General features: G+C 44.5%; 1 protein-coding gene across 3 annotated transcripts in view; it reads left to right on the top strand.

Moving 5' to 3' along the window:
* Positions 1–13,194, top strand: part of PAK1 (p21 (RAC1) activated kinase 1) — a 69,337-nt gene extending 56,143 nt beyond the window's left edge. For all 3 annotated transcript variants that reach the window (XM_048933335.1, XM_048933338.1, XM_048933337.1), the window contains exons 10-15: positions 312–424; positions 5,596–5,713; positions 6,173–6,272; positions 8,363–8,559; positions 9,851–9,988; positions 12,004–13,194. In XM_048933335.1, coding sequence (XP_048789292.1) covers positions 312–424; positions 5,596–5,713; positions 6,173–6,272; positions 8,363–8,559; positions 9,851–9,988; positions 12,004–12,090 — 753 coding nt within the window. In that variant the 3' untranslated portion in view covers positions 12,091–13,194. The remainder of the gene's footprint in view (positions 1–311; positions 425–5,595; positions 5,714–6,172; positions 6,273–8,362; positions 8,560–9,850; positions 9,989–12,003) is intronic.
* Positions 13,195–14,381: the final 1,187 nt, after the last annotated feature.

Genomic DNA, 14,381 nt, shown 5'->3' on the forward strand with positions numbered 1-14,381 from the left:
TCCAAACTAGAGTAAGGGTCTCTCTGCTCTCTTGCTAAGAAACTACAGCTAGAGATGGCTGTCCAACAGTGATGTAAAAGTCTAGTATGAAAGCAGTAAATTCCCTTGCTCTTTTTTGACATTATCTGCTCAGCAAGAATAGAAGTGAACTGGCTGCAGGAGCTTGGAGTTGCTGAATGACTGAGTAACTCATGATGAATAAATGGCTTTCCCCTTCATGTGAATGTAAGACTAAACCAATCAACACTACTGGCAAAACTCTTGGGAAATCTTGTAATAATGCTCTCTATCTTGCTTTTTCTTCCCTGTAGGTTGCAATCAAGCAGATGAATTTGCAGCAGCAGCCCAAAAAGGAATTGATTATCAATGAAATCCTCGTAATGAGGGAAAACAAAAACCCCAACATTGTCAACTACTTGGACAGGTATGTCACAGTTCAAAGAGTTCATGAAAGAGCTCTGGAAAACACTTCCTTGTCACTGTCTTAAGTGATCCTGTCTCAGCTTAATGCAGATAAAGGACAGTCTTGCATCTGGTAAGGCTGGGGTGTGGGTGATGTAGTGATCTCTGTCCAAATCCTAGGAGAAACGAGAATTGGTGCTAATGGAGAATCCAGGCTTCTTAGAGATACTGGCATTAGCAGCATGCTGTCAGGACTCCATTTTTCAACGTGCTCTGCCAAATTTAACACAGTGAGCCATTTCCTCCCTGCACCTAGAGGAGAAGTGAAAATAGATTGAACTGTGTTATTTATATTTGTTTTCCTCTCTTTCCTCATTTCTGAGCAAGACAAACGTTCTGCTGGCATAACTCCTTTCCAGGCATGGGTGGTAATCCTGTCCCTGTTGCTGTCCACTGAGGTTTTCTAGGTAGTGATGAGGGTAAACACCATGTAACAGAACTAAGCAAAACGGCTTTCTTGTGGATGTGGATATGGGAGAGAAGAAGAGCTGGCACAGTGTATAAAAATCCTTTGCAAGGTGTAAGGAACAAGCTTACTCCTTCCTTGCAGCTGAATTCTGTGGACTCGTACACACTCTGTGTTACTCCTGCTCAGCCTTGCATTCATGTGGAACATCTTTTTTGAATCCCTGCTTCTTCTTACTTCAGGAGCTGCACATAATTGCTTACATATGTAGGGACCTGCTTGCACTTGTTCCTCGGATTAGGACAGAAACAGAGCAGAACTAATCAGTGCTGTGACTGCTGCCCTGTGTAAGCTGTTTCTAACATAAATGCATGTAGCCATGAAAACTCTGTTCACTATGTAGCTCAAGGCAATAAAATACCAAGTCCACACACAAATGTGGCTGTGGGTTCTTCCCCACAGGGTATCAATATTGTACATAAGGGTGGTAATAGCAGTGCTGCAATCATCAACATTTTGGAGGTTGGCTGCTTCAAAAGGAGCAACTGGGTAGCTTTAGGGGTAGGGAGCTGCCTTTGAAAGAAAGCACAAGAAATGCTTGCATCTCTCCCTGGTTGAATTCCAGGAAACAGTCACGAGCTGCCAGCATTGAAATCTAGGATGTGTTGAAAGCTAAACAGAGCGAAAGTGTTGCACAGTGAATTGAATTCAGCATCAGTTTAACACTGATGCATTGTGTCAAGCTTGAATCATTCATCTTACGTTACAGCTTTTTCCATTGGGGCTGCAGCAGGATTTCCAGATTGCTGCACTCTTCAGAAACAAGCAGTCTTGGTTAACTACAGGTTTGGCTTATTGTAGGGAAAGCAGAAACTTCAGATAAGCAAGCTTCAGACTTGAATAATGGCAGTTCATCTTCTGAAGATAGAATGGAGGGACATGACCTAGAATCACTTTTGGAAATCTGAGAGAGAGTATTTGGACATGTATTGCTCTGCATGTGCATCAAAAGCCTACTGGCTGTTTTCTTAGTTGGCTTATTGTGATGTCTTAGCAAAAAATAAGAAAGAATAGTTCTCATGCTGCAATATCAACATCTAGTGTGATACTCAATTTAGGTGGTGCTGTGTCCCACATTATGTGCATAACTGTGAAGAGCTGTGTTGTTGAAAGGACAGATGCCCTCTCCTAGAAAGAGCAGAAGGATATTGCCTGTGCAAAATGAGAACTGTAGAAAAGAACCTTTAAGTACTGCATGCAGGCTGGAAGTATGTATTTCTCCAGGCTGATTAGAGGCTTTGTTTTGGGAAAACTGTTTGAGATGCATATTCTCACTAGAGAGTGCATCACAGTGTCCCTGCATGTGCTGTGCCTAGGCAGTACATCCCAGCTGCAGGGTGGCTGCATGTCCTGCTGTCTTGTTTAAACTTCCAGCAAGAGCTGCTGCTTTTGCCCTCAGCTTTCTCTCAGTAATCTTTTGCAGAGGGAGAGAACAGTGATGAGGGTTCATATGGGAGCTCTTGTGCCTATTGTGCCACTTCAGCTTTGCAACTGCAGCTTCCTGCTGCCGGGGAGCTGCATCCTCTCCTGCCTGGCCTCGTGTGCCTGTTTGTTCCTGAGTGATGAAGCTTGCTGGCTTCTGCCTACTGCTGTCCCAGAAGGAACATATGAGGAAGGATGCATTGCTGATGTGGGACTTGGTTTCTTTTTTGAGGCTCTGTTCCTGACAGTGTCTCCCCTTCTCAGTACCTAATGGGAGCTCATCAAGGTGCTCATTGGAATAAACAATCTCTCTGATCTCTGCCTCAGCTCCTGCCCTTACCAGTATAGAATCATAGAGTCATTAAGGTTGGAAAAGACCTCTAAGATCATCCAGTCCAACCACCAGCCCGTTCCCACCATGCCCACTGACCTTCAGTGCCACATCTCCACGGTTCTTAAACGCCTCCAGACACAGGGACTCCACCAACTCTCTGGGCAGCCTGTGCCAATGCATTATCACTCTTTCTGACAAGAATTTTTTCCTTATATATAACTTGAACCTCCCAAACTTAAGGCCATTACCACTCATCCTATCACTGTTACCTGTGAGAAGAGGCTGGCCCCCACCTCGCTACAGCCTCCTTTCAGGATGCAGCCTTCAGCTGAAATTGAAGTTAGTAAGTGTGGTGAAGAGAAAACTGTAGGCTGCATCCTTCCTCCAAGACTCATCACCCTGCTTTTGCTGCCAGCCTTCTTTTGGAGAGCGACTGCAGGTGACGGTGTGTGGCACTGCAATACTTTTGATGTCAGTCACATGGAGAGCAGTACATAGCTGTCCTGGCTCCCCTTGAACCCAAGGGAGCAGCATGAAACTGTGACACAGGAGGTTCAGGTTGAATATCAGGAAAAGGTCCTTCACCAGAGGGCGGTGGGCATGGCCCCAAGCTGCTGGAGTTCAGGAAGCATTTGGAGAATGCTCTTAAACATATGGTCTGATTTGTGGGTGGTCCTGTGTGGAGCCAAGAGTTGGTCTAAGTGATCCTTATGGGTCCCTTCCATCTCAAGGTATTCCATGATTCTATGATTTCTGGCTTTTTTCAGGAACATCTGATAGAGCCGTTTTGAGGCACGTCTGCAGGAGGCAACTGAGGGACTAAAGTGCCTCTGCTGTGGTGAGAGAGTGAAAAGAGCCCTGAGATGACACCATGTTGCCTTCTGAAATTACGCCTGCTCAGTGTCAGCTGGCAAGGATCCACTGTTAATTTTACCTCCCTGCACGTTGTGTCAGAGCTATCAATTATTGAGGTGCCTGGATGTTGGCACGTGCTGCTTGTGGCACAGCTTTGGTTCGCAGTGGGCTCCTTGGCTTGCTCCATCCCTTTTGGCTGTGAAGAGGAACCAGCTTGCTCCCAGCTTGTGCAACCTGAGAGGGTTACAAAGGAACAGTGGATCCTGCTCTGCCCATCCCTATAGCCAAGTAGATTTGGGCTTCTCATGTCTAAGAGCATTCTCCAAATGCTCTGTGTAGTGGCACAGAAGGGGAGTATTGGTTTTCCAGGCAGCTGCTGATTTGTGGTGAGGGTGCTGATAAAATTTGGAGAGTCTCTAGATTGGCAGGAGGTGAAGAAGAATCAACAACAGCAAAGGGAACAGGAAGGAGAGATCTGGATGGAGTGGCTTTTAGAGCCCATGAAGAGGTTGCTGACCTACAGAAATGCTGCTGAAAGCAGTTCTGCTCCTCTCACGCCAACAGACTGCTGTGCAGGTGATTCTGCCTTTGTTGGGCTCTGTGCTGCCAGGAACAAGCTGCCAGTGTCAGCACTTCGGGAGTGGGGCTGGAGACCTGTCTGCTCTGTGAGCGTTGCTCTGTGTCCTTGGGCTCTGGATACTGAAAGAAGCTTTAGGCTTTGCCTCACTGCAATCTACAGCATCACCAAACTTAGATCACATCTTTGTCTCTAATACTAGAAGCTCTCTGTAGCTGTAATATTTCTAGCATCCAGGTACAGCTTAGATTGCAGTTTTTTATTTTTAGGAGCTTTTTTTCATCAGCTCAGGTGCTGGCAGTATGTTCTTTTGGGGCCAGAGTGAACTTCTTGCTCACTCTTGTGATGTCTGGCTCATCTCTGTCAACTTTCTGTGCCAAGTCAGACTTTATAACCTTTTTCTCCTTCGCTGTTGTTCTCTGGATCATGTCCTGCTTTTGCCTTTGGCTTCTAGCAGATTCACTGTTCACTTTTTAGCAGGATCAGTGTTTCTGAGCAAAGCAAACAGCTTGTTGATGAATTCTGGTGCCAGCAGAGAAGCTTTTAATTTGAATCTTTGCCTTCCTTCTCTCTTTGACTCAACTGCCTGCTCCTGTCAAAAATGGTCAGATAGTCTTGAAAGTGGCTTTTATAGTTTCCAAACTAATGATTCCTTCCTTCATGAATGTGTCATACCTCCGTGTACATTATGAAGAGCTGTGTTGATGTTTTTCCAGATGGGCCCCAAAAGGCAGAAGTGGTTGGTGATTACTATTATTTTTTTTAACATGAGTTAATGCTGGTGCCCTCATCCCAGGTCGTCTGCTTCTAGATGTCAACATACACGCTCTCAGAAGAGAATAATAACACAAAGGCTGAGAATATTCACCCTCATCTCAGCTTTCTCCTCTCCATCTTCCTGCAGGCCTTTCGGGGCAAGAGCTGCCCTCCCAGGCTTTCCCAGTTTTATTCTTTTATTCTGTAGAAATGCTGTTTCATCCAGAAGGATGTACTCAGTAGCCCTCATAGAATCATTGGAGTTGAAAGGAACCTATAAAGGTCCAACTCCCCTGCAATGAGCAGGGACACCTACATCTCTGTCAGGTGCTCAGAGACCCATCCAGCCTTATTTTGAATGTCTCCAGGGCCAAGATATCCACCAGCTCTCTGGGCAACAGTTCTGAATGGTTTAGACAAAATCTAAACACCAGGAAGCACTTCTGTGATTCTGTGAGAATGCCAAACTGAATGGTGCCATAAAAAAGATTGATTTTATTTTATTTTTTTTGTAAACATGATACTTAAAAATACTGTGTTCTTCCTCTGTTGTTTGTGGGTAACCCACCATTGTGTCATCCAGGATTGCCCCCGTGCCTGAGCAAAGTAGATGGTTTCTCTATACTTCTATGATAGTTTAAAAACCCAGTGCATTCTGGCTATGTAAATGGTGGGATGCTCATAGATCTGCTTCTTCTAAAAGCTGTTTCTTTGGCATTTCAGTTACCTTGTAGGAGAAGAGCTCTGGGTAGTCATGGAGTACTTGGCAGGAGGCTCCCTAACAGATGTTGTTACAGAGACCTGCATGGACGAAGGACAGATTGCAGCTGTGTGCCGAGAGGTAAAGCTGTGCTCACACTGAGTGAGCTGTGAGGGGTGGGGGACATGGGCTTTGTGTGGTGTGTCACTGGCTCTGCAGCACAGCCACCTGCAGCTTCTCTAATGCAGCAGTAATTTTGCAGAGGGTGGATTTTACTTAGGGGTTTGCAGCATACTCCTGTTAGGTTTCACCCTCAAGTGAGGATGGTGGTGCAAAATGGGGTTGGAATTCCCATGGTTACATTTATCCTCTTTGCAACTACCCTGTCCACCTGCTGGTCCCAGTAGGGATGTCTCTTTGTAGCCCCATGCATACTGGATATGGGAAAGGCTCTTTAAGAAGCTAAGCCCGTGCTACTCAAAATGCATGATGTTAGTGTCCATCAGCTGGCTAACTGTAGCTGATGAATCATTTCATACTCAGAAGGAATACCTCTGTTTTTATTTATGTGATTTTTTTTTTTTTAATTATCTTTTTCAGTGTCTTCAGGCTTTGGAATTCCTCCACTCAAACCAAGTTATTCACAGAGACATAAAGAGTGACAACATCCTACTGGGAATGGATGGCTCTGTTAAATTAAGTATGTGGGGAACAGTGCTGGTTGTGGCTTTAGTTGTCAGCCCAGGCTTCTTACATGCTACAGTATAGGCCTAGTGGGAAGAGGGGTTTTTGAGTTACTTGATGCTGCAGTGATGAAGAGTCTATAGAAATGCTGCTGTACGTATTTTTGTGGCATCTGTTTTAATGGAGATTGGCAAGTGTAAGTCCTTTTGAACTGATACCAGACATGCAGTGAGGTTTGGAATTAGAATCATAGAATCGTTAGGGTTGGAAAAGAGCTCTAGGATCATCAAGTTCCACTGTCAACCCGTCCCCACCATGCCCACTAACTGTATCCCTCAGAGCCATCTCATCTCCTTCCAACATGTGGCAGGGGGTTGGAGATTCATGATCCTTGAGGTCCCTTCCAACTCTGGCCATTCTGTGATTCTTGAGCACCTCCAGGGACAGAAACTCCACCACCTCCCTGGTCAACCTGTGCCGGTGTGTTACCAATTCTTCGAGAGAAGGATTTCCCTAATATCCAACCTGAATCTCTTAGCTTTGGACCATCTCCTTTTGTCGCCTGAAATGATAATATTTTAGTCCTACCCCAGTCTGTAAAGCTGAGTTTAAAGATGTAGGATCACAAGCCTTTATTTGTGTGTGATCTCTTCAGACTGGAAAATACTTGTGGGTACTTGGGAGATGGAAGCGAGTGAATGGATAACTGAAAGCTGTGCAACGAGATAGCATTTAATCTTACAAACCCAGCCCAAACTGAGTTCTTAGTGTTGTTTCCTCCTTGTGTTATCACTGATAATGAAGACCTTGAGACTGTTCTGCCCCTCTGGTGCTAAGGTGGCGGCTGTGCTTGCAATTGCCCACGCAGAGACAAGTTTGGGGACCAGTGAATGATTGCTTTCCACCTATGGCTCTCACAAAATCCCGCTCTCTCCCTCTCCTTCCCATTTCTGTTGGCTAGCACCCAACAGGCATAAATAAATCTATTTTTGTCAGCAGTGACAGCAGATATGACTCAAAATTCACACAGTGCAGATATGCTGAGTAAGATGGTGTTGTTGTTTGCTTTTTTTTTTCTTTTTTTTTTTTGGTACATAATTTCCTTTTAGACTAAAGTTACACTTTGGTACAGTCAGATCTCTGGAGTGTCAGCAATGAACAGCTTATCAGGGCCAAAGTGCTCTGTTCTTATGGAATAGCATATTGGAGCACAGTATGCAGGTACTTGGCTGCAGTTAGGAAAGCCCCTGTGGATATGATGCAGTAACCTTCTGGACCTGGGCTTCATATTGGCTCTGTTAGCAGTTTGCTCTGTTTATGAATCATATGTACCTATCCTGGTTGTTACCCTGGATAAAAACTCAGTTGGGGATTAGTTTAATTTTCATGGTTCTGCATAAAATTGAACTCTTGGTGACATAGGAGATCAGCATGAGCATTGCATCTTGCTGTGTTAATTCTGCTGGTCACACAAGAACAGAACTGGTTTTCTTTAGATAAGACAACAGCAAATAAGACATTGGACCAAGTAATTTTCATGTGAAGGCTCCCATCTTTCTGCCTACTCCAAGAAAAATGTTAAGCACACATTTTGGTACTTTAAGCTTATTCTGAGTATAGTATTTACCCTGGAAAGCAAATCTTGTTTGAGGAATGATGTGTCTTCCAGGGAAGAAATATCTCCAGGAATGAAAATCAGACCAGATAATGCAGTGTGTGGGTGGAGGGGTGTATCAAGATCAGGCTGGGCATTGATTTATGTTTTCACATACCCAGGAGTGATCTTGAAAACATAGATGGTGTTTTACAACTGCAAAACGCTGCACAGTCAAGTTTCACAACATCCATATACGGCTGTTTGCTGATCACCAGCCTTCATGTAGACAAGGCAGCAGCTCTGTGATCCTCGTGGCCTCAGTGAGTCACATTTAGAAACAAACCCCTGAACACCATATTAGCCACAAAACCACCCTTCCTTTAGAGCTGCTAAGCAGTGTAACAAGCAATGCAATGCAACAGACCAGCTTGTACTGCTGGAATCAGTACATGTTGTTTTTGGAGAAACCTGGCTGATTTCTGGCTTTTCTCTCTGTCTTCACTTCCCAGCTGACTTTGGCTTCTGTGCCCAGATCACTCCTGAGCAGAGCAAACGCAGCACCATGGTGGGGACCCCATACTGGATGGCACCTGAAGTGGTGACACGGAAGGCATACGGGTCCAAAGTGGACATCTGGTCACTGGGGATAATGGCCATCGAGATGATTGAAGGAGAACCCCCTTACCTCAACGAGAACCCCTTGAGAGTAAGCAGATATCTTTTCATCCTCTGTTTTTGCTCTGAGCATTCTGGCTAACTCAGGCTCTAAAAGAGCCTGCAGTGTGGTTTCATCACATTCAGCTGCATATTTCCTTGGACATTGTAACGAGGAGATTGTGGTCATTTGAGTTAAAAGCCATAGTTGATTCTGGATGGTAGAAGCACAGGCTCGTCTTGCAGTCCTTCTGATGGAGCCTCAGTTAACCAAAGAAACTCATAATTCCCTGCTTTTTCAAGAGGCTGATGGGACAGAAGGAGCACTGTCTGGCACCAGTGTACCTGGCTTCTTGAATCCTTGTGCCCTGTGAGTGAGGAAGAAAGCCCTCCTTGCACTGAAGGATACATATCAATAAACAGGGTTCTTTTCTTCTGGCGAATTGTTCCACTTTGCATGCTCCAAATAAAACTCCAACCTTAGTAAGTCTTTAGACAGGCTTTAACTTCCCTGGTGTCTTTCTCATTCTTTAATGAAAAAGGAAATCCTGTCAGTTTGTAGTAATGTAGCTGTTCTGTGTGTAAGCCAGGTTGATGTTTGTTTGGGGTTTTTTTTCTCCTTAAGCTAAAGAGAATGCAAAGCTCTAGAGCAGTTGTGCTTAACTGATGTTTCCATCTCTTGCACTGGAAATGATTTTGGGTATACAGATAGGCATTTCCTTTTAAAATCCACCCAGGAAGTTTCTGGCATGAATTTGGAATGTTGAGTTCCTTGGTTCTCAGAGGATTTACACGCACACTTATTCCCAAGCAGTAGCACAGCTACTTGTTTCTTTAGCCTGTCAAATGCTGCTCAAGGATCTGCTGAACATCATTTATAAAGCGTCAAGTCCATCTTCACAGTACTGACTTTATAGGCCTTACATACTCAGGCAAAGTACCAGCAGAACAAAATCTATTTATGCAGGAGTACCTTCCCATGAGGATATAGCTATTGCAAGAGTCTAGCACTGGTAGAGCTGTGCCAGTTAGCTTCCCTATATAAACACAGTCTGGAATGTTGTTTTTGTCCTTCTAATCCCTCGAGAGGGAAGCAGGATTCAAACCCAGATTATGAGGGTAAAACAATAAAGGATTGGATCCCATCCACATGAAAATAGAGCCAGCAGCTATTCTGTTTGCTGAAACTTAATCATTTATTAGTCACCCTGATAAGGCTTGTTGTTGTTTTATTTTTCCCATTGAGCTGGTGGGTGGGAGGGGAAAAGTGGATGTCTGTGTAATCTGGAGATGGAATCTGACCTTCATAACCTCCTGTTTCTTTGGTGCTTGTTTTGCTTTAGGCCTTGTATCTCATTGCTACCAATGGGACTCCAGAACTGCAGAATCCAGAAAAGCTTTCACCCATATTCAGAGACTTCCTAAACCGCTGTCTTGAAATGGATGTGGAAAAAAGAGGTTCTGCAAAGGAGCTGCTACAGGTAACTGCTGGGGACAGGGCTGAGTGAGGCATTTCAGTTAGACAAGGCATAGAAATCATAGAAGATCATAGAAATCATTGGAAAAGACCTTAAAGATCATCGAGTCCAACCACAACCTAACCATACTGGCCTAACTCTATCAACCCTCCACTAAATCATGTCCCTGAGCACCGCATCCAAACGGTTTTTAAACACATTCAGGGATGGTGACTCAACCACCTCCCTGGGGAGCCAATTCCAGTGCTTAACCACCCTCTCTGTAAATATGGAGAAATCTCATCTGGGGTCTTGAATACTACTTCATCTCAAGGCATAGGGACAGCTGGGGTAACTTGCTAAAACAAAACCAACCAACCATCCAAAATCCATACCAGGATGTTAACAGAGCACTCCCTTTTCATGCAGTACTTGCTACTGGCAGCAGCTATGCAGCATGTTCTGTAAGAGATCTCAGATAATCACAGTGCCCCAGACCTGCCAAGTGCTGAGCCCCTTAATTCCTGTGGCTTCTTCGTGCAGCTCACCCTGACGTCTGGATGTGTTGTGATCTGGCCGTGCTTGTTTTGATTGGGACAACAGGAGGGCTTTCATCTGTTGAAATCTCTGGTTGTCTGCTTTCTGGTGGAGGGATCCCAAAGCTTTTTGGTGTGGGCATGTCTTGCATTAACTGGAACGCTTTGGCAAAACCACATTTTGCTAGGTACTGGTTCTTAATGCAGAGGCAGTGGAACAAAACCTGTGAGACATCTTTCTTTTATTTTTTCATTGAAAACCTGGTATCTTTGCCTGGACTCCTGGTGAAAGTGGAGGACCAAGCTGCCAGGTTTTTCACTAACACAGATGAAGAATGTTTCCCATCTGTCAGATCTGCCATGGGGGTGGAAAATGTGCTTCAGCTCTTTGTAAAATAGATCTGTGATCACCCTCAGACCTCAAATGAGAGACAGTTCCCTTTTCCCTTTTTGATTTTCAACTAGTTTGTCTCCTGGGTTCAGGTTCGGATGTATTGCAGCCTTCTGAGACCGTAATGAAGCATTAATCACTGGCAGAGAGGCAGTGGATGAAAGATCCCATTTCTCCTGGTCTCGCCAGTTTCAAAGTATCAGACAGCAGTAACGTCCTGTTCCTCAGAGTGGGAGAACATTTTGACCATAGCTCTTCTGTCTGCCTTTATCTTCTGGCCTCTGATTTCTCCATCTCTGAAGCGTGTTCAAATGCAGTGCTTTGGGTGTTTGATCCCTTCTGATGCTCAGAAGTCTTGTGGGACAGAGCTGCTTTTTGCTTTCAGAGGAGGTTTTGAACTTGCTCTATGTGCCTTCACTCCCATCTGATAGCTGTTTTGTATCTGATAGCTGTTTTGTGTCTGTTCTCAACCTGGACTTCCTGTGTGAGGTTGGAAAATCACAAGTTTTCCACTTAAATCTGAGCATGAGTAGAGGGAACACCAGTCCTGCAAGCAGCACTTTGTGACACCACCTACTCTGTGTTGTGTGTTTGATCACCAGTATTGTTCTACTTAACAGAGTGCTGTGTATGGGAGCCCGACTGAATGACCAAATTGCAAATCTGTGCTTTGCCCCTAAATTCCAACTGTTTGGGAAATTTCTAATATGTTCAGAAGGCCAAGGTAATATTATCACCACATCTGTGATGACAGGGAAGAAAGAATTGAGAGATGGTTGCTTCAGGAAGCCCTGTGCCCTGTGATGGAACTGCACAGGTTGCCTTTAGCACACTTTCTTTCCGTGCAGAATTTCAGTATAGATTTTGCTGAGTTTTGCTTGGTCCTGAGAGTGTACAAACAGTGGAGAAATTAGCATGGGTTGGATGCAGAGCTCTTTATCAGTTCAGACAAGCCCTGAACTGAAGTTCTTGGTGGTAACAGACACTTGTTTGGAGATGAGAGTATGTTGTTGATTGTCATATGGGTGTAGGTGCCAATCTTTTGTATAGCTATTTGATTTCTGGGACATATTCTGAAAAGTTTAACCCTTTTTCTTTTTCCCTTTTGCTAGCACCAGTTCCTGAAGATCGCAAAGCCTCTTTCTAGCCTCACTCCTCTAATTATTGCTGCTAAAGAGGCAGCAAAGAACAACCATTAAAGTGATGGAGTTAACATAGTCAGCCATCGTGTCAAACCCTTTTAGATGTCCATTTGAGAGACTGAGTTCCCTGCTCCTCTCCTTCCCTCCTGCCCTGCCTTCACAAGGATGTTCTTAAAATGTTGGTCTGTGCTGAAGGGTAGCAGAGGAACCGTTTGCTGAATGTGGAACGTTGCTGATCGTACAGAGCGAGCTGCCTTTCCATCTGCCTGGATGGGGGCAGGAGGGGAAGGATCTATTTTACGGCCAGGAAGATCTGGGAACATCCAAACCTGTAACAAAGCCAGTTTGTTTTCATATTACTGTGTTTATTTTTTAAAAATTATGTGGAACCTTAGACTGTGTTTATCTTAATAAATGAAATCTTTTGCTGGCTGGACTCTTCCTGCTTCTGCCAAGCTGCTCTTACACCACTGAATCTGCTCTGTGCTTTGGATGAGTCGAGGAAGGAACGAAGCAGCAGCAGCAATTTGAACAGCTCTAACAACTGAGAAGGGAGTGAGGGCAGGAAGATGCAGCAGCACTGCTGGATGCTTCGAGGGAGAGAGGAGAAAGCCTCTGTGTGCTTCCTGCTGCTGCTGGACAGCTTAATTCACGGGTGATCTTTTGGCCAAATGGTGTGAATCAAAGCCTCTCCCCACACGCTTTTGTTTCAGCTCAACTGGTTAAACAGATTTCAAATATTTGTGATATTCTAGAAAAATCAGAAGATAAAATGAATAAAGATTCCTTTTGGGGGTTATTGTATCAGCGCTCTGAGGCTTCATAGAGACCTGCCTTGTATGACAAAGCAAACAGAGCAATTACTATTATAAAGATAAGATTTGCCTGCAAGATGTTGTTGACGACAAGTTTTTCTTAGACCAAGTCCAACAGAAAACAAACTGGTCGTGGACGCTGTTTTCCTGAAAGCATAGGGAAAGCATTAATTTTCTTGGAATGAGAGAGTAACCTGGTATCTGTATGCTACTGACTCCTTTGGTTGCTAATGATCTGTAAAAAAACAACAGGAAACCTGGAACTACTAGAGAGATTGGTTGTAAACACTGGGCTTATGTTCAACTGTATACTGATTTTTAATAAAATGACTGTTGAGTTTCTTAACCTGGGGCTGAGGGAGGATTGGAGAATTCGCTGTCACCCAACACTTCTGTCAGATGGGATTATTTTTCATGTTATTGTCACTGGGTGCTTGAAGGTACAAGGATGGAAGCTTCTGTAGCCCTGTGGCATACAAGTGGTCCTGAAGAGGAGTAACTGCACATCAAGGGAAAGGATAAAAGATCTTGCTGTACATATTGCTTTGGTTATTTAAGGAATGACTTTAAATCAGTTTTGGAGTAAGTTTCCCTCCCTCACCTAAACACTTGTGTTGCACAAAAAACTCATTGCTGCTTCTTGCTGCTCAACCAGTCCTTTCCTTTCTGCCCCAGGCTGTCCTCTGAATGTGTGTTTTTCTCCACTCACTGTACAATATGTGACAGCCCTTACCCTGCTTTTGCAGATAAAGTTTGCAAAGTCTCTTGCTTTATTGGTGCCTTCCTACCCTTTGTGCCACAGGGTGGTCACTCTTTGATTTGAGGCTACCATGTCTGAAGTCCACTGCCAAATCTGCTGTCTGTGTCCCTTTGTATAGATCTTTCATCTTCATGTAAGATTGAGAGGTTTCCCCTCACAAGATGAATTTCCTTGGGCAAAGCTGGCAGCCCTGGGGGAATCTGCTCTGCTTGCAGCTTAGGTGAGACTGGGAAGGGGGAGGCCACTACTCCTGAATCGTTGTCTTTGATAAGGAGTTTGTTCTTATCACCTGTGAAGTATCAGAATGGCATATGTGGGGAGATGGGTACGATGGACTAGATCTGACTGAACTAAAACCTGATGTGGCTCTGGTCCTACAGACTGAGCAGTTGGCTTCTTACGATAGCACATGACCCATGTGTCATAGAATAGCTTAGGTTGGAAGACACCTCAGAGATCTGAGTTCCAGCCCCCAGTGAATGCTCTGTTTGTCCCTGACTTCCCTTCACCTTCCTTTCCCACTCCCCCCTTGGTATGCCATGGAGCTGCAAATCATACCACAGGTATGCCCTACCTGCCAGCACATCCAGGAGCTTATTTTTCTGCAGGAGGACTCCTACATTTCCATGAAGGAGATGAAAAGGATTATTTCCATTTCCATCTCCATCTCTGTTTCCATGAGCTCCTCTCTTGGATTCTTTGTTGCCTACTGGAAAAGAATGGACATGAACGTCTTTATTCCTTTCCTTACGTTGATGGTTTGCTTCCATCTC

This window comes from Lagopus muta, chromosome 1 (assembly GCF_023343835.1).
Source record: "Lagopus muta isolate bLagMut1 chromosome 1, bLagMut1 primary, whole genome shotgun sequence".
NCBI classification, from domain to species: Eukaryota; Metazoa; Chordata; class Aves; order Galliformes; family Phasianidae; genus Lagopus; species Lagopus muta.